This window comes from Phyllobates terribilis, unplaced genomic scaffold (assembly GCF_046119375.1).
Source record: "Phyllobates terribilis strain yellow unplaced genomic scaffold, ASM4611937v1 Scaffold_4__5_contigs__length_816908805, whole genome shotgun sequence".
Taxonomy (NCBI): domain Eukaryota; kingdom Metazoa; phylum Chordata; class Amphibia; order Anura; family Dendrobatidae; genus Phyllobates; species Phyllobates terribilis.
In genome coordinates, this window is record NW_027362764.1 from 352,865,399 (window position 1) to 352,889,340 (window position 23,942).

The window sequence follows — 23,942 nt, forward strand, 5'->3', positions numbered from 1 at the left end:
TTATGAAAATGACACAGGAGCCCACGCCATTATTTTTTTACATTTTAGGCTCTGTGCCCATGATTCAGACTTAGCAGTGCTTTGGACACATTTTTGCTGCATCCAAAACATTGCATTCTATTGAACGCAGGAAAATCCATATGAGTTCACTGAACTATGCATGTATACCGCATTCTATACATTCTAATGGTCAAATTTCTGTTACGGAGACTGGTGACTCCGCAAGGGAATTTGACATGCTGTGGTACTGAAAGATGTGCCACTTGTCAATGTCCACGGGTGATACACGCATAGTGAGCACGCAGCATCAAATCTGCAGCGGCTCCTGATCGTGGCCATGTACCCAAACTCACCCGCAATATGTCAATATCCACTACAGATTTTGACGGATTGAAGTGTTATTATATGTGATGGATTCACATGTACCGACAACAAAAATGAGGCATTAGAACATCGCGTTTTGGAAGCAGCAAAAATACGCTGTGTCCGAAGCGCTGCTGAGTGATGATCAGGGGGACATAGGGGCTAATAAAACAGCTGTGAGCTGTTATTAAAGCCAGGTAAAATGTTTGCCTAATGGCACCTTCCTAGACTAAAAATAGCAGCTTTCAGCTGCCCCAAAAATTACATGAATGGGAATACTAATGAAGATTGGGTGAATGGGATTAGCTGACGCCTAGCTCTTTTGTTTGGTGATGACAAGGTGTCAATCAGACTTTTTCGTCACCAAAACTAATTAAACTAAAGTGAAGAGTTAAATAAACACACAGACATGGAGTAAGCACTTTATTTGAAATACAACAGACACATTCTTATATTAACCAATATACTCACCCCAGTTCTGACAGAAATCCAAGGGTTAAAGTAATGTCCCTTGTTCCTTTTCAAATAACTTTATTTAGCTCCAAAAACGCATTAAAAATTGCATTAAAAAATGCGGCAAAATGCACATTTTTTTCTGCAGCATTTTTCTGCTTCAAATCCTGAATGTGCACACATAGCCTAATCCAGAGAACAGACAGAAATCTAAAGAATGTAGAGAAATATAGAGCAAGGAGGAAAAACATTAAAGCTTCTGTATCACCAATAACCATAACACCTTCTCCTTCAATGAAGCAGTTACTAAATTCCCTCCCCTAATCAGGAATTAATTTGTATATCTTCAAATTAACCATTTCACAAAAACTATCATAGATCAGTTTTAGAGGAATCTAGAGGGAGCCCATTCGACAGAATTTCAGTTAAAAGCATAGACAACATCATTCTCATTGAGTGCCCTTTATTAAGTCATTAAACCAAAAATCAAATGATTAGATATATCGACATGTACATATCCGAACAAAAGGTGTACCCAATGTCCCATTTTATCATTACAATATATTTTCCATCTTTAATATCTGATGGGATTCTACAAATGAAAATAATAATGAAGATAACTACATTTTATATATTTTGGTGGCAGCTAACCACAAAAGCATTTTAGAGTGCTGGATGTACAACTCATCCCCCTCACTTTCCATCATTAAAAGCAACATGATTTTTTTTTTTAAAGGATTAGATTTATACTTTACTAGAAAAAGGAGAAAAAAAGTGTTTTTTAGTGCTTACACTCAAGGTTTTAACTCTTGTTTTGGGAGGGAATATAACCCCTTTATGACCTGGGGCGTACTAGTACAGCCCAGGTAATCACCCCCGGTTCAGAGCGAGCTCCGGTGGCTGATTTATACAGCTGACATGTGCCTGCAACAGCCGCGGGTGGAATCGCGATCCACCAGCAGCTGTTAACCAGTTAAATGCCGCTGTCAATCTCTGCCAGCGGCATTTAACATCACTGCCCTAGAAGCGCGGCATTAGCCCCGCCCATCGGTGACCCCATCACATGATTGGACGTCATCAATGGGTTGGCATGACAACCCGGGGTCTGCTGCAGACCCCTGTGGTTCTTATGTCCTGATTGCTATGAGCGCCGCCCAGTAGTCGGCGCTCATAGCAAGTGAGCATTTCTGCTACACAGAGGCGATCTTCTCATCGCCTATCTGTAACAGTAATGATCAGATAAGTGCTGCTTCTAGTCTCCTATGGAGACTATTGAAGCAAGCAAAAAGTGTAAAAAAATGTTTTTAAAAATATAAAATAAATAAATAAATAAATGTTTAAATCACCCCCTTTTCGCCCTATTCAAAATAAAATAATAAAAAAAAAAACCCACATACACATATTTGGTATCGCCGCATTCAGAATCGCCCGATATATCAATACAAATAACGAATTAATCCAATCGGTAAACAGTGTAACGAGAAAAAAATTCTAAACGCCAGAATTAAGTTTTTTTGGTCATCACAACATTGCAATAAAATGCAATAATGGGCGATCAAAACATAGGATCTACCCCAAAATAGTATCAATAAAAACATCAGCTCGACGCAAAAAAAAATAAGCCATCATCCGGCCCTAGATCCCGAAAAATAGAAACGCTACAGGTCTCGGAAATTGGCGCCATTTTTTTTTTTTTTTATCAAACTTTGCATTTTTTTCCACCACTTAAATAAAAAAGAACCTATACATGTTTGGTGTCTATGAACTCCTAATGACCTGTAGAATAATAATGATGGGTCAGTTTTAGCATTCAGTGAACATAGTAAAAAAGAACACAAAAAACAACTGGAATTGCATTTTTTTTTGCAATTTCACCGCACTTGGATTTTTTTTTTACAGTTTTTTAGTACACGATATGGTAAAACCAGTGATGTCTTTCAAAAGTACAACTTGTCCCGCAAAAAATAAGCCCTCACATGGCCATATTGACCAAAAAATTCAAAAAGTTATGGCTCTGGGAAGAAGGGGAGAAAAAAATGAAAATACAAAAATGGAAAATCGCAAGGTCATTAAGGGGTTAAAGGGAAGGTAGGGGAAGCATAGTTAATTTAGTTTATTATGTTAGTTAATATGAAAATACTGTCATTATTACTGTACCTGGTTTGCACCCAAACAGGGGGCAAGCTCATTATTCATCTGGATTTGAATGTTGATTTTTGACCTAATAAAAATTTAAAAAAAAATTCCATAAGGGTCCACTTCAAAGAAGTAACATACACTTTGTTTTTACAGCAGGCATTTTTCAAAACCTGAAATGTAAAAATATCCAAAGGACTGAATATGTGAACAGCAAAGTGGTTTTACAATGGAAATGAATAAGAAGGGTTTCTCAAGAGTTTTTTTAGTGATTTTTTTCAGCTGTTTTTGAAGAGGACTAACTCCATAAAAACACTGTAAGGCTATGTGCCCACGTTGCATAAATGAAGCAGAAAATTTCTGCTTCATTTCTGCAAGTCCTCTCCCGGAAAAACGCATGCGGAATTCCGCACGCGTTTATCGTGCATTTTTCGCGCGTTTATCACGCGTTTTCCACATGCGGAATTGCCTTGCGTTTTTTATGCATTGGACAAAGGCAATTCTGCTTGCGGAAACGCAAAATTAATTGACATGCTGCGGATTTTTGAACGCAGCATAAACGCTGCGGAAAAATCCGCAGCATGTGCATAGAACTTGCGGAATCCCATTGGGGACCATGGGGTGCGGGTTACCAAGCGTTTTACAAGCGTTTCCGCTGCGGAAATTCCGCATCAAAAACGCTTGAAAAACGCTACGTGGGCACACAGCCTAAAACACTTTATGTGCATATACTCTTAGAAGTGTGCACCTCAGGAGATCGGAGCGCACAGCACACACACACACACGCACGCACTGTAGTATATATGAGGTAGAAAGTATTGGCTTTCTCCTAAACTGCACACTTCTAGGAGGTCTTTTAAGCAGTCAGTGGGAGTCTCAGGACCCGGGTTCCCACTGATATGCTTAGGACTAGAGAGCCTAAGGGTATGTGCACATGATGCGTTTTTGATGCATCTTTTTCTGCTTGGAATTGGCCCCAAAAACGTATTGCAAATCTTATGCCATCAATGTCTATGAGAATTAAGAATTCTGTGCACACGATCAGGAATTTCCCTGTCAGTATTTGCTGTGCATTTTAATCTGCAGCATGTCAATTCTTTGTGCGTTTATCCAATTGAACACATTGGCGAAAACCGCACCAAAAATGTGTGGAATTTCCACAGCATTTTTGCTGCCAAGAGGTGCAGAAACGCTGAATAAATTTCTGGACAAAATACTCATCGTGCGCACATACCCTAAAATATAAAAAAAAATACAAACTTTCACCTACTCTCTAAATGCTTCTGTATATTCATTTCCTATCTGTAGCCACCTGATTCGCCTTGACATCTCTTCATAATAAGGGTAAAAAATTAGCCAAGCAATGTATAGAGCCCAATAATACTGGAGATAACCCAAGTAACATTTTTTACTGTTCGTATTTTTAACAGTATGAAAAAATGGTAGGGAAAAGGGAGAGAGAGTCAGCTCACCAAATGATGGCTCACTTGAAATCCTAATTGAGTATAGTATATTTAAAACAAAAATTTCATCTCAAATATAGACTCATCCACATAAAAACTACTGACCTACTCGTTTTGGCGTAAAGACTTAAAAGGAACATCCGGGACTTTGTGAAAAAAAAAACATGTGCCTAAGCACTAACAGGTAGGTAGTTGCGGCGGCTTCTTTTCCTTATAGAACAGTAATACATTTTTTCTTATCATGATTATCTCAACATTTTAGAGTAGACTTGTCCCCCTCAATGTGACTGTTAAAACACTAGGGCACTAGGTGAATAAGAAAATATGAGAGAAAATGTACATGTCTTCATAGAAACGTAGATGTGCATATAATATATATAGTACATACAGTGGCATGAACTACACTGTTATGTCTTGTGACGACATTCATTTTTCTTTTTTTTCTCTAGATGGCAATATTGATGAAACCACGAGTATGGTTGGACGCTGCAACTCAAATATTTTTTTCCCTTTCCTTGGGCTTTGGAGGGTTAATTGCATTTTCAAGTTATAACCCTGAACAGTAAGAACATTTTTGTCTCATTTTTATAATATTTTAAAACATAACGCTTTGTTTTTTAACTCATTCTTGACAGCAAGGTGGCTCAGTGGTTAGTACTGCAGCCTTGCAGCTCTGAAGTCCTGGGTTCAAATCCCACCAAAGGAAACATCTGCAAGGAGTTTGTATGTTCTCCCCGTGTTTGTGTGGGTTTCCTTCAGGTTCTTCAGTTTCCTCCCACACTCTAAAGACACACTGATAGAGAATGTAGATTGTGACCCCAAATGGGGACAGTGTCAGAATTGTAAAGCCCTGCAGAATATGTTGGCACTACATAAATAAAAAGATTATTATTATTACATGATGTACCTATTCCTCATGGTCGGGTAGGGGTTCCCGGCCAATGACATATAGGTATGTCATGGCGATCGTGCGTGTGCAACATGGCACGGGGCGGTAACCGTGGGCAATGTACTCATCTTTTGCGCCCTGGATGTTATATGAAAGTGGGGGTTCTGAGTGGTTGTGTGAACTTGTGCTGTGAGGGCACTATGCCCGTATAGGCCGCATGTAACCAGTGATATTAGTTTGCCAGGACCAGATGTTTGACAGTTGAAGGAGGAAGAGCACCAGTTTAAAGTACCTTTTACTGAACATTAACTTTGGGAGGGTTACATACAGTAGATAGCAGGTACATATCTTCTCAAACATTTCCTTAAGGATTCAATCCCTTTCTCTTTACTACTCCTCACTACTGTACCACAACCCAGCTCGACACTATAGTTCAGCTTGGCAAGTCCTTAATTCAACACATGGTTTCATGTCTTCTCTCCCCTTAGGAGAGCTATGGTGCATTGAAATGCATTATACCAACATTCAGTTCAGTGTTTGAAAAAAAAAGCTGCCATACAGCTCCATCAGCTGAGAAAGGAAATAGCTTTAGCTCTCCTAATATATCAATGCAAAAATATTTTTTTTTTCTCTAAAATAGTTTTTATTGTGTAAAAGCGGCAAAACATTTAAAAAATGATATAAATTTGGTATTGCTGTAATCGTACTGACCAGGACAATAAAGCTGTCTAAACACTATTATCACTTGGTGAACAGCATCAAAAAAAATTCCTGGATTGCTGGCTTTTGTTCATTCTGCCTCCCACAAATTCGAATAGAAAGTGATAAAAAAATGTTATGTGCCCAAAAATGGTACTAATACATCAACTCGTCCCACAAAAACACAAGTCCTCACATGACTCTGCAGAAATATAGAAAAATTAATGGTCTCAAAATATGGCAATGCAAAAACTTGTTTTTGCAAAAAAATAAAGCATCTTTTAGTGTGTAATTGTAGCCAAACATTAAAAAAAAGATCTAGTATCGCTGTAATCACACTGACCCGAAGAATAAAGTAGTCTAATCACTTCTAAAGCATGAGGAGAAATAAATAAAACCAATTTTTGACCTGCTGTTGATTTGTTCATTCTGCCTTAGAAATATCGCAATAAGGATCAATTCACATCTAACATAGTAACATAGTAACATCGTTTTTAAGGAAGGCTAAGTCCATCTAGTTCAACCCATAGCCTAACATGTTGATCAAGAGGAAGGCAAAAAAAAAAACCTTCTATCCTTTTCTCTGCACTAGGCGCTCACACTGGGGTTTTATGACTGCCAAAGCACATTCACTCGGGTAAAGTACAAACCAGGAAGACAAATACCTGAACCTATTAGGTCTCTGTTCAGACTAGGAAAAACCCTTCTCTGACCCTGGTCTGTTCCTGCCTAAGATAACGTAATGGCGGCACTCGACGGCCGCTTACTCTGAATGTCTTTACAGCTCTTAGGGTCGATAGAGTAGCAGTTCCCTAAAGAATTAATAAATCAAACACAAAACTACTGCAACCAACACAAACTACAGCAAAGTAAATTAATCCATTTAAGATTATCACCCGCAGGAAACAACAGTAGGGGAAGGTATTTAAAGCTGCACCCGAAAGACAAACAGAGTAAATGAAAAACAACTGTTACCAAAAACTGACAGAAACGAAGATAACAGAACTAAATCACTCAAAGAAAAGGTATATCTGTTGTGGCTCAGTGGAAAGAGACAACGACCACAGACACAAACAAGGGTTTGAATCCAGAAGCATGACAATACACCCCCATTCGAGGAGGGGCCACTGGACCCTCAGAGATCCACAACTGCTGATGCTGCAGACAGAAGTCCCTCACTTGGCGATCAGGATTTATCCTCCGGACTGAAAACCTTCCATTTAACAATAAACTGAAGTCGCCATCTGACTCGTCTGGATTTCATACTCCGTGTCCTACCTCAATACTGTCCTAAGGACCCAGCATCTTTTTAAGAAGTGAGACAAGGAAGGAATTATTAATCCTCCATGCCACCGGGAGTTGGAGCTTAACTGTTTCCGGATTCATGATCTTGATTATCTTATACGGTCCAACAAATTTAGGAGCAAATTTTCTGGATGGTACTTTAAGACAGAGATTTTTAGAAGATAACCAGAAAAAATCTCCCATCTGAAAGACAGGAGCCCTCCAACGTCTGCGGTTGGCAGTCTTCGTCCATTTGAAAGTTATCAAAAAAACAAATTTAACCTTTCTCCAAACCTTAACCAAACGAAAAGAATGTCTTTCCTCCTCTGGAGCCGGAGGCTGCAAACCAGAAAAAGCTCCAAAAAGATGGAAACCCCTACAACAACAAAAAAGACGAGGTACCTGTAGCAGTGAAGGTGCGGTTATTGAGTGCAGACTGAGCTAGGGAAAGAAAATCCACCCAATACTCTTGATTAGATGAAACAAATACTCTTAAATATTGTTCCAATTCCTGGTTCATTCTCTGCGTCTGACTGTTAGTCTCAGGATGATAACCTGAGAAGAATGAAGGCTTAATTCCCAACCTAGAGCAAAAGCTAGCCAGAAACTGAACCCATCTATCAGAAATAATGTTTTTAGGAACACCATATAGTTTAACAATGTGTGATATAAATTGAATAGCTAAAATTTTAGCCATATGCAGTTTTTGTAGAGGAACCAAGTGAAGCATTTTGCTACTAAAACGATCAACCACCACCCACACCACAGTATTACCACCAGAATTAGGTAAATCCATGACAAAATTCATTGACAAGTGGGTCCAAGGTCGAGACAGAACTTCGTTAGGCAAAAGGAACCCTGCCAGGACCTGAGGAGAGGCTTTAGATCTGACGCAAATCCTTCATTTACGAACATACTCATACACATCTTTTCGATGTCAACACAATCTAATGTACTTCGTTAAGAAGATCAGTGCAAAGTGAAGCAGGCACAAAAAACTTGCCAGGTGGCAAGCCCTCTGGTGTCCCATTCTAAGCCTATATAATGCAGTGTCTAAGATCAATACACAAAGCACCCACCACCATCCTTCACTAAGAATTTTTAACTGGATTTTCATCCCTCAACTCTAGAACAAAACTACATGATAAGGCATCCGCTTTAACATTCTTAGTCACAGATATGTTACAGAGAAATCAAATTGAGCAAAAAAGAAAGCACACCAGGCTTTCCTAGTTTCAGGCACTTAGCTGCATCAACATACAGTAAATTTTTGTGATCAGTAAAGACCGTTACTCTATGCTTAGCCCCCTTCAACCAATGTCTCCATTCCTCGAAAGTTCTCTTAACCACCAGAAGTTCCCGATAGCCTATATCATAGTTAAACTCTGTTTGTAAGAATTTCCATGAGAAAAAAAGCACAAGGATGAAAGTAACCATCCTTTTTCTATGAAAGAACAGCACCCATTCCTACAGAAGAGGTTTCTACCTCAACCACAAAAGGCAAATCAACAACGAGTTGACTTAGGACCAGAGCTTTTGAAAAGGCTAACTTGAGAGCTGCAATATCATCTATCACTTTAGAAGACAAAGAGGTAAGTCACCACTAGTGATGAGCGATCATGCTCGCTACTGCTCGGTGCTCGCCCGAGCATCTCACTGTCGAGATGCTCGGCGCTCGCCGAGTATTTCCGGGGTTGCTCGGCAGGAGCTTGGATCTCCTACCTGCATGTTTGGCGCTCTTTACAGAGCCAATGAACATGCAGGGATTGCCTACCACTCACTGTAATGCTGTAGCCATGTTGGTTGTGGCATTACGGTAATTGGCTGGCCGCACAGCATCATCAGGTCTACAGTGATGGCCAAAAGTATTGGCACCCCTGCAATTCTGTCAGATAATACTCAGTTTCTTCCTGAAAATGATTGCAATCACAAATTCTTTGGTATTATTATCTACATTTAATTTGCTTGCAAGGAAAAAACACAAAAGAGAATGAAGCAAAAATCAAATCATTGATCATTTCACACAAAACTCCAAAAATGGGCCAGACAAAAGTATTGGCACCCTCAGCCTAATACTTGGTTGCACAACCTTTAGCCAAAATAACTGCGAACAACCGCTTCCGGTAACCATCAATGAGTTTCTTACAATGCTCTGCTGGAATTGTAGACCATTCTTCTTTGGCAAATTGCTCCAGGTCCCTGATATTTGAAGGGTTCCTTCTCCAAACTGCCATTTTGAGATCTCTCCACAGGTGTTCTATGGGATTCAGGTCTGGACTCATTACTGGCCACCTTAGAAGTCTCCAGTGCTTACTCTCAAACAATTTTATAGTGCTTTTGGAAGTGTGTTTTGGGTCATTGTCCTGCTGGAAGACCCATGACCTCTGAGGGAGACCCAGCTTTCTCACACTGGGCCCTACATTATGCTGCAAAATTTGTTGGTAGTCTTCAGACTTCATAATGCCATGTACACGGTCAAGCAGTCCAGTGCCAGAGGCAGCAAAGCAACCCCAAAACATCAGGGAACCTCCGCCATGTTTTACTGTAGGGACCATGTTCTTTTCTTTGAATGCCTCTTTTTTTTCCTGTACACTCTATGTTGATGCTTTTTGTCAAAAAGCTCTACTTTTGTCTCATCTGACCAGAGAACATTCTTCCAAAACGTTTTAGGCTTTCTCAGGTAAGTTTTGGCAAACTCCAGCCTGGCTTTTTTATGTCTCGGGGTAAGAAATGGGGTCTTCCTGGGTATCCTACCATACAGTCCCTTTTCATTCAGATGCCGATGGATAGTACGGGTTGACACTGTTGCACCCTCGGACTGCAGGGCAGCTTGAACTTGTTTGGATGTTAGTCGAGGTTCTTTATCCACCATCCGCACAATCTTGCGTTGAAATCTCTCGTCAATTTTTCTTTTCCGTCCACATATAGGGAGGTTGGCCACAGTGCCATGGGCTTTAAACTACTTGATGACACTGCGCACAGAAGACACAGGAACATTCAGGTCTTTGGAGATGGACTTGTAGCCTTGAGATTGCTCATGCTTCCTCACAATTTGGTTTCTCAAGTCCTCAGACAGTTCTTTGGTCTTCTTTATTTTCTCCATGCTAATGTGGTACATACAAGGACACAGGACAGAGGTTGAGTCAACTTTAATCCATGTTAACTGGCTGCAAGTGTGATTTAGTTATTGCCAACACCTGTTAGGTGCCACAGGTAAGTTACAGGTGCTGTTAATTACATGAATTAGAGAAGCATCACATGATTTTTCAAACAGTGCCAATACTTTTGTCCACCTTCTTTTTAGGTTTGGTGTGGAATTGTATCCAATTTGGCTTTAGGACAATTCTTTTTGTGTTTTTTCATTGAAGACAAATTAAATGAAGATAATAATACCAAAGAATTTGTGATTGTAATCATTTTCAGGAAGAAACTGAGTATTATCTGACAGAATTGCAGGGATGCCAATACTTTTGGCCACCACTGTATATCAGACCTGACGTCACCATGCTCATAACAGTCACTCCGGAATCAGACAGTGTAGGTAGAGGTGCTGCTGAGCTAGGGAGAGATTTGTGTTACGAAACTGCAACTCAGAACTAGGGCAGGAGAGGGAAAAGCTGTTTCTGCACTACAACTAGACTGAAGCCCTACGATGTAGTGGGCAACCTATTCCTAGCGAATAGACCCACCGACGTTTCCTAGACTAAACTCAAAAGAAGACCTAAAGGAAGAGGGAAAAGAGACCCTGAAAGAACTAAGGACTGGGAAAAAACAAACATGTGACCTCCTAGCAGGAAACGAGGAAGCTGCAGAAATGAAATGGGAATACAGGAATCTCAGCAGGCAGAACTAGAGGATCCCCGAACTGCACAAAACTAAACACAGAAACCACTACTACCAAACCTCCTAGCCAGAACTCTCGTGGAATATAACTGTTGTCCGGCAATGACTAGGAGGCAGGTGCTGGGTAATAAAGGGTGATACAATCACTTGACCTTAGTCAAAACCAACACCAGGTGAAAAAGACCAACAGCCAGAAAACCACAACAAAATGGCGAATGGTCCCAAAGAAACAGATTCTAACAATTTGATTGTTTATAGTTAGTGTAGGTGTACCAAACTTTATTAGAGACACATATCCATCTCAACAAACAGTCCTTCTGAGGAATAATCCATCTGCAGAGATATCAGGCAGGCAGTGTATATAGGCAGGCAGGCAGGAAATATAGCAGACTGTGGTGCACATAGATCAAGAGGCTCCATTCCAGTTTTGTCTGCTGCTGCTGTTAGATATTTCTGTAAATAGGCCCAGGTCTCAGGGGCCAGAAATAATTTTTTTTTGGATCTTAATCCTCATTATTTGCTTAAAAAGCAATCCAGAGAACACAGTTTTTCTGCGCCATTTGCTTGTTGGCACTGCAGAATTCAGCCAGGTCCTTTCTGTATTACAGCACTAAAAATCCAGCTATTTCAAACTCTGGTTTGTCCGTCACACGTATCACATATAATTGCGCTGAAAATACTGCCATTTCTGGCCTCCATTAAAAATTTGTTTCAGTGTGTCAGTGAAACAATTGACACCAGTTTGATGTTCAAAATAGTTACCTACAGGCCCGGTATTTAAAACTGTGTTTTTTCCGTCACAAGGATCACATATACTTTTTAAGAAAATACTGCCATTTCTGGCCTCCATTAAAAAAAATTTCAGTGTGTCAGTGACACCAGTTTGCTGTTCAAAATAGTTACCTACAGGCCAGGTATTTAAAACCGTGGTTTGTCCGACACACGGATCACATATACATTTTCAGAAAATACTGCCATTTCTGACCTCCATTAAAAATTTGTTTCAGTGTGTCAGTGAAGCAATTGACACCAGTTTGCTGTTCAAAATAGTTACCTACAGGCCAGCTATTTAAAACTGTGGTTTGTCCGTCACACGGATCACATATAAGTTTGCTCCAAATTCAGTCATTTGTAGTGAGAATGGAAGATATTGTCCTCCATTTAAAATGGGCAAGGCACGTGGCAAGGGACAGGGAACTAGACGTGATGGTGATGGTGCATGCAGGGGCCAAGGCCGCGGGCAACTGAAATTGTGCCACAACAAACACCCACATCTTCTCGCTAGACCTTCCTGTGCCAATTAATAGGGGACCACAGAACACCACTACTGAACACAGAGCAGTGTGAAAAAGTTATTGGTTAGATAGCAGATAATGCTTATAGTCACTTAGCCACCACCACCTTGTCTTCCACACGGTCAAGTCTCAGTAGCTGTGCATCTGGACCGCATATTCCTCACTCTGAACCTCCTTCCTCCCACCATGCCGAGTGCTCAGAGACAACTGATCCCACATTTGGACACTCCAAAGAGCTGTTCAGTTTTCCATTTATAGATTCAGGCCTCTCACCCAGTCCACTTAAAGCGGGGCAAGAGGAGATCGCATGTAACGATGCCCAAATATTTGAGCAGCCACGGTCACACGAAGGCAATGGTGGGAAAGTGTCACAAGAGGTGGACGATGATGAGACACAATTGCCAGAAAGTCAGGAGGAGGACCAGAGTGCGGAAGTGGAAGACGAGGTGGTGGATGATATAGTAACTGACCTAATCTGGCAGGAGGACATGCAGAGTGAGGAGAGCAACACAAAGGGGGAGGGAGGCAGAGCACCCCAACAGGCATGAAGAAGCAGTGTGGTGGCCACAGAAAGAAGGCAGGCAACCGTTCCCTGTAACACCAACACGAGGGAGTTGTCAGTACAACTGTTAGGTCTTCCCGAGTCTGCTTGCTTTTTAAAGACTCTGCCGATAACCCCAAAAAGGCAATTTCCACCACCTGACGTGCCAGCATCAGCAATGGTGGCAAAACGACCAGCCTGACACCCACCAGCATGATCAGGCACATGGCAGCAAAGCATCCGACTTTGTGGGCCCAAACCCCAGGGTCCAGGAACAGTGTCTGCAGGTGGCACCACTGCTTCTTCCGCTGTTGTGCATTCAAGCCAATCCCCTGTCTATCGTGCATGCGAAAATGTCTCCTGCCCTGCACCTGTCATTGCACACTCTCAAGTAGAAGCATCAGGAAGCACGTCCACGTCCTTGTCCCAGCGCAGCGATCAGTTGTCCATACCCAGGCCTTGGAACGCAGAGCAAATATGCATCCAACGCCCCACAGGCCACACTACTTAATTCCCACATTTCGCGACTGCTTGCGCTAGAAATGTTGCCTTATAAGCTCGTGGAGACTGAAACTTTCCGCAAACTGATGGCGACGGCCGTTCCTCACTACTCGGTCCCCAGCCGCAGCTATTTCTCCCGGTGTGCCGTCCCTGCATTACACAAGCACGTGTCCCAAAACATTAGCCGTGCCCTCAATAACACAGTTACCGGGAAAGTCCACCTAACCACGGACACGTGGCGAAGTGCTTGTGGGCAGGGAAAGCACACTGGGTTAACATAATGGAAGCCGGGACCCAGTCGGACCTTGGGATGGAAAACGTCCTCCCGATGCCAAGGATCGCAGGCCCTAGGTCAATCAGGGTTGCCCCCACAGTCTACAGCTCCTGCACCTCATCCTCCTCAGTCTCCTCCTCTTCTTCATCCTCCATCTCCGAAATGACCACATCAGTCACAAGATGGAAGCACTGCCGCACTGCCTCGGCCAAGCGGCAATAGGCTGTGTTGAAGCTAATATGTTTAGGTGGCAAACCGCACAATGCAGAAGATTTGTGGACAGCTCTGAAAGAGCAGGCAAATCTGTGTCTCACACCGTTGAACCTACAGCGAGGCATGGTCGTGTGTGACAATGGCCGGAACCTGGTGGCAGCTCTGAAGCGAGGCAAGCTCACACACGTACCATTCCTGGCCCATGTGCTTAACCTCGTGGTTCAGTGATTTCTCAAATCCTACCCGGAGCTGCCAGATCTGCTTGTCAAAGTACGCCCGCCTGCGTGCCCATTTTAGAAAGTCAGCTACAGCATTCGTTGCCCTTGCCATGGTTCAGCAACGTTTGCAGCTTCCGGCTCACTGACTGGTGTGTGTTGTCCCACGCGTTGGAACTCTACACTGCAGATGTTGGGAAGGATTTGTGAGCAGAAGAGGGCAGTTGTTGAATACCAGCATCAACAAGGCCGTCAGTATTCAGTTCAGACTCCACATATAAGATCTCAGGATTGTACATGGATGTCAGACATATGTACCATCCTACAAAACATTGAGGACTCCACCAAGATGGTGAGCGCCATAATTAGCGTCACCATCCTGCTTCTCTGTCTTCTGAAACGCTCTCTGCTCACGATCAAAAAAGGATGCATTGAAGGAGGAGCACAAGGAGATGGAGCAAGGAACCAACAAGGTGATTACACACAGCCCAGCCTCATCTCATCCCAACATGGATTGGGTGACAATGAGGAAAAGGAGGAGGAGGAAGAACAAGAGCTAGTTTCATGCACTATAGACAGTACTACCTGCACAACTGTCATACCGTCTATTCAGCGTGGATGGCCTGAGGACAGAGAGGAGGAGGAGAGCATGGTCACTCGTCCTCTTGGTGAGGACACAGAAGTCTTGCCTGTTAACAGACTGGCACGCATGGCTGAGTTTATGTTATGCTGCCTTTCCCATGACCTTCGCGTTCTCAAAATTTTGGGTGACAGTCTTTACTGGTTGGTGTCACTTCTAGATCCATGCTACAAGGAGAACTTTATAACTCTAATTCCTGAGGCGGACAGGTCTACAAAAAAGGGGCAGTACCAGAAGGCCCTTGTTACGGAACTATTAAAAAAAATTCCCATCTGAAAATGCTGGTGGCAGAGGTCATACTTCATTGGACAACCAAGGACTACAGGCGAGAGAGACACAACTCCAAACAGAGGCAGGGGAACACTGTCAAATTTCTGGGAGAATTTTCTCAACCCCTCCCATTGCAGAAACCCTGAGACGCTGGGTACTCTCACAAGGAGTGCAAAGTTTGGGAAGATGCTGAGGGAGTAGCTTGCCAACCATACCAACATCCTCCGTGATTCCTCTGTGCCTTATAATTACTGGGTATCCAAGATGGATACGTGAAATGAACTGGCTCTCTACGCCTTGGAGGTCCTGGCCTGCCCTGTCGCCAGCGTTTTATGAGAGCGGGTTTTTAGTGCCGCTGGTGGAATTATAACTGATAAGCGCATCCGCCTGTCAACTGAAAATGCTGACAGGCTGACTCTTATAAAAATGAACAAGGGCTGGATTGGGCCAGACTTCTCAACACCACCGAATGATAGCAGCATAGCATAAACTCAAATCCAATGTCTTTTTTTGTGAGGTGTCTTTCCATGCACCTTTTTACACCCACACATGGGTATACGCTTCCTGATTTTAGCTATTAGCTCTTGTCCTCCTCCTTCTCTTCATCCTCATCCTCCACCACCATATCACCAGGGTGACCGTGGTCCATGATGCAACACCCACATAAATTTTTTAAAGGGTGTTTATGATGCATGTAAAAAAAATTTTTATACCGTATGTTCATGTATACCCAGGGGTAAATGTTTGTTAGCCCATACACTTAGTCCATGGGCATTACAAGTATAGGAGACCTGCTCCTTTCTAATGGGAACATTTTTTTTATGAGGACATCTAAGTCTCTTCCAAGGGGCATTGGAGTGCCTCCCAATTTTTGGCAGCCCTTGCATTCACTGCATAGGCCAACACTATACTGTTGCCCTGCTCTATGTGTCTTTAAATTCTTAGTGGGATTTTTCCTAAATTTGATCAGCCGTTGGACTCACTGCATACCCTATAACTGTATAGCAGACTCTCTCCTTTCTAATGGGAACATGTTGTTCTTGTTACTGTGGCCCTGCTCTGTTTCCTTAAATTCTTAGTGGGGTTTTTCCTAAATTTGGTCAGCCGTTGGACTCACTGCATACCCTATAACTGTATAGCAGACTCTCTCCTTTCTAATGGGAACATGTAGTACTTGTTACTGTGGCCCTGATCTATGTGTCTTTAAATTCTTAGTGGGATTTTTCCTAAATTTGATCAGCCGTTGGACTCACTGCATACCCTATAACTGTATAGCAGACTCTCTCCTTTCTAATGGGAACATGTTGTTCTTGTTACTGTGGCCCTGCTCTGTTTCCTTAAATTCTTAGTGGGGTTTTTCCTAAATTTGGTCAGCCGTTGGACTCACTGCATACCCTATAACTGTATAGCAGACTCTCTCCTTTCTAATGGGAACATGTAGTACTTGTTACTGTGGCCCTGATCTATGTGTCTTTAGATTCTTAGTGGGGTTTTTCCCAAATTTTGGCAGCCCTTGCAGTCACAGCATGGGCATTACCATTATAGGAGACCCAATCCTTTATAATGGGAACATTTTTTTTACTGAGACCTCTACTATGTCTCTTCAAAGGGGTATTGGATTGCGTCCGTATTTTTGGCAGCTGCATACTGCATATGCAATAACAGTATAGGAGACCCACTTGTTAATAATGAGAACAACAAAGCATAGCCGGCTGATGGCTCTCTAACAATAGCGAGGGCCGACTGCTGGCCTTTTAAGAATAGTAAGGGCCGCCTGATGGCCCTATAAAAATAGGCTTTGTGACTTTCAGAGTCCCTCCATAATAAATGAAACAGGATGTGCCTGATGATGTGTCACACACCACAGGTAAGGTTGTAAAATGTTAAAATTACATTTCCCAGTGAACGCATTTGTCTTAAAAAATAACGTAAAAAACAAACAAACAGTAGGATCTTTCTTTAGTATAAAAAACAGAGTCACTGATCCAATGTGCTGCCGTTCACCCTCTGATATCTAACAGGCTGGAGAAACTTGCACCTACTGCCATTCTATCTTCAGCTCCTTTGTAAGAAACTAATGTATTTGGGCAGCCACTCAGTCTACCAAATAAAATTCCTGAGAAGAAAATTGGGGATGGCTTCGCTACTGGCACTGGGGGCAGTGCTAATACCATGGCGTCATACCATAGTTCACTGGAAATATTCCAGGCTGGTAGGAGGCAAGCAGTGTCCCACAGAAAAGTACCAGCAGTAATGTTCAGGGACCGGCGCTTGTAGAAGGCGGAGACAACACCGGGAAAAATAGTGGCGGCTAGGGACCGAGTATGGACACGAGGCATGAGGCATGAGGTTGTATAAAGCTTCCTCCTCCTAAAAGGCCACATTTCAAGTGAAAATAGCTTTAGAGGACTTCCACAGAGAAATGACAGCTGGAGTGGATATGGTTTCCCAAGTCCTTTCACCAAGCTAAAGAATATGGCTGTGGTGAAATACAGCTCAGTAAAAAAAGCTATGGATTGGCTCCGTACCATCCCTGGCCACATTCAGTTGACCATGTGTTTGTGGGTAGGCGGTCCTTCCCAGTATGTTCACTGGAGAGGGCACAGGTAATGTTGTGAGACCTGTACTTGTGGAAGGCGGAGACAACAGCGGGAGAAATAGTGGTGGCTGGTGATCGAGTATGGACACCCGGCCGCTGCCGGCATAAGGTTGTGAAAAGCTTCCGCCTCCATGAGCCTAAAAGGCCACATTTCAAATGTAAGCAGCTGCCCAGAAATCTGGCAGTTTAGTATTGCGGCCTGTGGGTGAGTGGGTGGCTGGCTGCATACTTACGCTTGCATTCCAAGTAACAGAAAACTAAGAAAATGGTGGCCTCTATCATCATCATGGCCTCACCTAGGCACTATGAACTGTCCTGAAGGAGAAGCCAGGGCCCACCGGAGGAGTCTCCGGTTTTCTAGTGGGCCCGTCCAACCCTGCTGAGAAGCAGCCCTGGCTCAGAAAAGTGTGGGAGAAGGTTCCCGGACACTCTATGGCTGCTTTTTTAATGTGGATCGGACGTGCTTATGCATGTTATTTCTCAAACCGCATTGCAGATCAGGCCATTGCCCAACTGTGTAGTCATGAAATTAAATGCGCAAAGAAAGATGTTTGTGTGTTAAAGCACCACCGACAAGTGCAAGCTGATGTTAGACGGGCTCCCATTGCTTCTGCAACAAGCTGCATTAGAGGACTTCCTGGGAGAAATGAAACCCAGAGTAGATACGGTTTCCCTCTATACCAACCAGTCCTTTCACCAAGCTAAAGAATATGGCTGTAGTGAAATACAACTCTCAGCAAAAAAAGTTGTGGACTGGCTCCGTACCGTCTCTGGCCACATTCACCTGTCCACTTGTTTGGGGTTAGGCCGTCCTTCCCAGTAAGTGCACTGGGGAGGGCACGGGTAATGTTGTGGGACTTGTGCTTGTGGAATGCGGAGACGATACCAGGAGAAATAGTGGCGGCTGGGGACCGAGTATGGACACCCGGCCACCACCGGCATGAGATTGTGAAAAGCTTCCGTCTTCATGAGCCTAAAAGGCCACATTTCAAGTGAAAGCAGCTTTAGAGGACTTACTGGGAGAAATGACAGCTGGCGTAGATATGGTTTCCCAAGTCCTTTCACCAAGCTAAAGAATATGGCTGTGGTGAAATACAACTCAGCAAAAAAAGCTATAGACTGGCTCCGTACCATCCCTGGCCACATTCACTTGACCACATGTTTGTGGGTAGGCGGTCCTTCCCAGCAAGTTCACTAGGGAGGGCACGGGTAATGTTGTGGGACCCGTGCTTGTGGAAGGCAGAGACGATACTGGGACAAATAGTGGGGGCTGAAGCGGAGTATGGTTTCCCGGTCGCCGCCTCCATAAGATTTTGGACATCTTCCGCCTCCACGAGCCTAAAAGGACACATTTCCAGTGCAAGCAGCTGTCAAAAATTTGGAAGTATAGTATTGCAGCCTGTGGGTGGGTGGCTGGCTGCATATTTGTTCTTGCATTACACGGAATGGGGTAGGGACAACTGAACGCTGCACTTTGACAAGGACATGGACGGTGATTGTTGCAAGTCTGCAATGACAGGTTCATGGCGGGAGGCATCTTCGCATGCGCCAAGGATCACTTATGATTAGAGATGAGCGGTGTTCAACTAGAACTGTTCGCCAATCTCAAATTCGAGCTGTTTTGGGCGGTGTTCGAGTCATTCGACGAACGCAAACGATTTGCAAAAAATTCGGCTGTTCGAGGTTATGTTTGATAGCTGTTTGTGCACCAAATGCGTAACTGGATTTTTTCACATCATGCAGGGATTGTCTGCCACTCACTGTAATGTCACAGCCTTGGTGGTTGTGGCATTACAGTGGTTGCCCAAATCGATGGGAACAGTGCTCACAGTGAAACATGAAAAGCCGGCAATTCAGCAGCGGCATAGACCGGTACCCGACAATTTAGAACAGAAAGAACAGAGCATCACACATAGATTAGATAGATAGAAACATGTCAATCACATATATAAGAAGTACAGTGACAGTGTTGGTTACTGTACTTGTCATTTAGTGTTACTATTATCTTTTTTAATAAATCCTTTATTTTCATGCACCGTCTCTTTAAAAAATCCGGCCGGCAATTCAGCATCGGTACCCGACAATTTAGAACAGAAAGAATAGAGCATCACACATAGATTAGATAGATAGAAACATGTCAGTCACATATATAATAAGTACAGTGATAGTGTTGATTACTGTACTTGTCATTTAGTGTTAAAATAAAGAATTTATTAAAAAAAAAGTTGGCTTGGGGTTCCCCAAAATTTTAGTCTCTAAAGGAGGTTAAGCAGATGGCTGGGGCAGAAGTTTGAAGCATGGGAAGGGGGTAATACCCACGGAGCTTCCCATGCTACTAATATCAGCCCCCAGCTGAATACCTAGCCTTTACTAGCTATTAAAATGGGGGACCCAAAAAAAAATGACGTTGGGTCCCCCCTATTTTAATAGCTAGCAAAGGCTAGGCAGACTGCTGGGGCTGATATTAATAGCCCAGGAAGGGTGCCATGAATATTGGCCCCCTCCCAGGCTAGAAACACCAGCCTTCAGCCGCCCCAGAAATGGCGCATCCAGATGAGCCAAGTTCATGTCCAATGAACTCAGCTCACCTCGTGCACGTCACTGACAGCGTGGGAAAATTCTCCTGCGCTTGCCGTGAGCGCAGGAGAAATCTCTCACGCTCACCGAATGCGCAGGAGAATTCTCCCACGCTGTCAGTGACGTGCATGAGGTGAGCTGAGTTCAATGACCTCATGCACGTCACTGACAGCGTGGGAGAATTCTCTGCGCTTGCCGTGAGCGCAGGAGAATTCTCTCACGCTCACCGCATGCGCAGGAGAATTCTCCCACGCTGTCAGTGACGTGCATGAGGTGAGCTGAGTTCAATGACCTCATGCACGTCACTGACAGCGTGGGAGAATTCTCTGCGCTTGCCATGAGCGCAGGAGAATTCTCTCACGCTCACCGCATGCGCAGGAGAATTCTCCCACGCTTTCAGTGACGTGCATGAGGTGAGCTGAGTTCATTGGACATGAACTCGGCTCATCTGGATACCGTCACAGCCAGACACTGAGGAGCGCAAGTATGCCTACGCTTCTCAGTGTCTGCGGCATGGCAAGCTGGATGGATGAGGTTTATTATTTTAATTTTATTGCAGAAGACATTGGCTTCAGCTGGAATGGGCGTGATGGTAAGTATGGTTTAAATTAGAACAATAAAGAATTGTGTGTTTATTTCAATTAAAGGACTTTATTTTGGGTGTTTGTGTTTTTTTTTTAACTTTGACTATGGGGTTAGTAATGGGGATGCCTTATAGACGCCTCTCCATTACTAACCTGGGCTTGATGTCAGCTGACATTATAAGCTGAAATGAACCCCAGCCCTAATACCACACTGCCACCGCTACAGGGCAGTGGGAAGAGCGAGGCTAAGTGCCAGAATTGGAGCATCCTATGGATGAGCCATTTCTGGGGCGGCTGATGGCTGGTGTTTCTAGCCTGGGAGGGGGCCAATATTCATGGCACCCTTCCTGGGCTATTAATATCAGCCCCCAGCTGTCTGCCTAGCCTTTGCTAGCTATTAAAATAGGGGGGACCCTACGTCATTTTTTTTTTGGGTCCCCCATTTTAATAGCTAGTAAAGGCTAGGTATTCAGCTGGGGGCTGATATTAGTAGCCTGGGAAGCTACGTCGGTATTACCCCCTTCTCATGCTTCAAACTTCTGCCCCAGCCGTCTGCTTAACCTCCGCTAGAGACTGGAGATGAGCGTTGTTCTACTCGAACTGTTCGCCAATCTCAAATTCGAACTGTTTTGGGCGGTGTTCGAGCCGTTCGGCGAACACGAATGATTTGAGAAAAATTCGGCTGTTCGAGGTTATGTTCGATAACTGTTCGTGCACCAAAATCATAACTGGATTTTTTCTCAGTAATGATGAAAATTAATGTTAATACGCAGTTTGAGTGTACAGCGGGGTGAGGGGAGGGGCAGGGGATGGATCTCTGCAGGAATAATGAAGATCTCCATTTTTTTGTCTCTTTCCCGCATTTGCAGTGGGGAGGTGCAGTCTGTCAGCCTATCAGCAGCACACACACGGAGCGAACTGCTGTTTTTCACACAAGCAAGGGCATGTGTCATTGGCAGTGTATGTCACATGTCCTTGCCCTATAAGACCAAGCCATTTTCCCCGTAGCCACCATTTTCTCACTGCTGCAGCTGCGTGTTAGACGGCACCGCTGTTGCTGTGTGCGCTATACCTTGTTAATTTCAAGCCAATGTTCGCACAAATCTACAGATAGCTTGGGAGTAGGGAATAGTTGTGATTGCAGTCCTTTTAAAGACTAGGTTACAGCATTTCCTACGACTTTTATCAGGCAGGTCTGTGCTCTTAAATAGATAGATTGTGGGAGTAAAGACTAATTGTAATTGCAGTCCTTTTCAGGACTAGGTTACATCAGTTCCTATCAGTTTTTGCCAGGCAGGTCTGTGCCAGTGCTGTGCAAGTTTTTTTCACAGCATTTGGCTGAATCTAGCAAAGCTAATCCTTTTTGGCCTATTGCAGAGTGTGTTAGTCAGTGGAGTAGCCTATCTGTGTTGCAAGATATACCACCTGTGTATAGATTACCAATTTTTTTACTGCACCTAGTGAAGTAAAATCTTTTGGGCATAGCATCATTCTATTAGTCCATCTATACTGACCTCCATCAGGTTGCAAATTGAATATAATTTTTTTTCTGCATCTAGCTCTGAAAAAATATTTGGGCTTCTAGCAGTGTGTGGGACTTGTTCTATTAGTCCATCTATACTGACCTCCATCAGGTTGCAAACTGAATATAATTTTTTTCTGCATCTAGCTCTGAAAAAATATTTGGGCTTCTAGCAGTGTGTGGGACTTTCTCTATTAGTCCATCTATACTGTCCTCCATCAGGTTGCAAATTAAAAATAATTTTTATCTGCATCTAGATCTGAAAAAATATTTGGCCTTCTAGCAGTGTGTGGGACTTTCTCTATTAGTCCATCTATACTGACCTCCATCAGGTTGCAAACTGAATATAATTTTTTTCTGCATCTACCTCTGAAAAAATATTGGGCTTCTAGCTGTGTGTGGGACTTGTTCTATTAATCCATCTATACAGACCTCCATCAGGTTGCAAACTAAATATATTTTTTTTCTGCATCTACCTCTGAAAAAATATTGGGCTTCTAGCTGTGTGTGGGACTTGTTCTATTAATCCATCTATACAGACCTCCATCAGGTTGCAAACTGAATATAATTTTTTTCTGCATCTAGCTCTGAAAAAATAGTTGGCCTTCTAGCAGTGTGTGGGACTTTCTCTATTAGTTCATCTATACTGACCTCCATCAGGTTGCAAATTAAAAATAATTTTTATCTGCATCTAGATCTGAAAAAATATTTGGCCTTCTAGCAGTGTGTGGGACTTTCTCTATTAGTCCATCTATACTGACCTCCATCAGGTTGCAAATTAAAAATAATTTTTATCTGCATCTACCTCTGAAAAAATATTTGGGCTTCTAGCTGTGTGTGGGACTTGTTCTATTAGTCCATCTATACTGACCTCCATCAGGTTGCAAACTGAATATAATTTTTTTCTGCATCTAGCTCTGAAAAAATATTTGGCCTTCTAGCAGTGTGTGGGACTTTCTCTATTAGTCCATCTATACTGACCTCCATCAGGTTGCAAACTGAATATATTTTTTTTCTGCATCTACCTCTGAAAAAATATTGGGCTTCTAGCTGTGTGTGGGACTTGTTCTATTAATCCATCTATACAGACCTCCATCAGGTTGCAAACTGAATATATTTTTTTTCTGCATCTACCTCTGAAAAAATATTGGGCTTCTAGCTGTGTGTGGGACTTGTTCTATTATTCCATCTATACAGACCTCCATCAGGTTGCAAACTGAATATAATTTTTTTCTGCATCTAGCTCTGAAAAAATAGTTGGCCTTCTAGCAGTGTGTGGGACTTTCTCTATTAGTCCATCTATACTGACCTCCATCAGGTTGCAAACTGAATATATTTTTTTTCTGCATCTACCTCTGAAAAAATATTGGGCTTCTAGCTGTGTGTGGGACTTGTTCTATTAATCCATCTATACAGACCTCCATCAGGTTGCAAACTGAATATATTTTTTTTCTGCATCTACCTCTGAAAAAATATTGGGCTTCTAGCTGTGTGTGGGACTTGTTCTATTAATCCATCTATACAGACCTCCATCAGGTTGCAAACTGAATATAATTTTTTTCTGCATCTAGCTCTGAAAAA

The 23,942-nt window shown here is 42.9% G+C and overlaps 1 protein-coding gene across 1 annotated transcript in view; it reads left to right on the forward strand.

Moving 5' to 3' along the window:
• SLC6A18 (solute carrier family 6 member 18) overlaps nucleotides 1-23,942 on the forward strand; it is a 1,027,837-nt gene that overhangs the window by 584,808 nt on the left and 419,087 nt on the right. Inside the window, exon 6 of the mRNA XM_073676926.1 lies at nucleotides 4,865-4,977. Within this exon, the coding sequence (XP_073533027.1) occupies nucleotides 4,865-4,977 (113 nt within the window). The remainder of the gene's footprint in view (nucleotides 1-4,864; nucleotides 4,978-23,942) is intronic.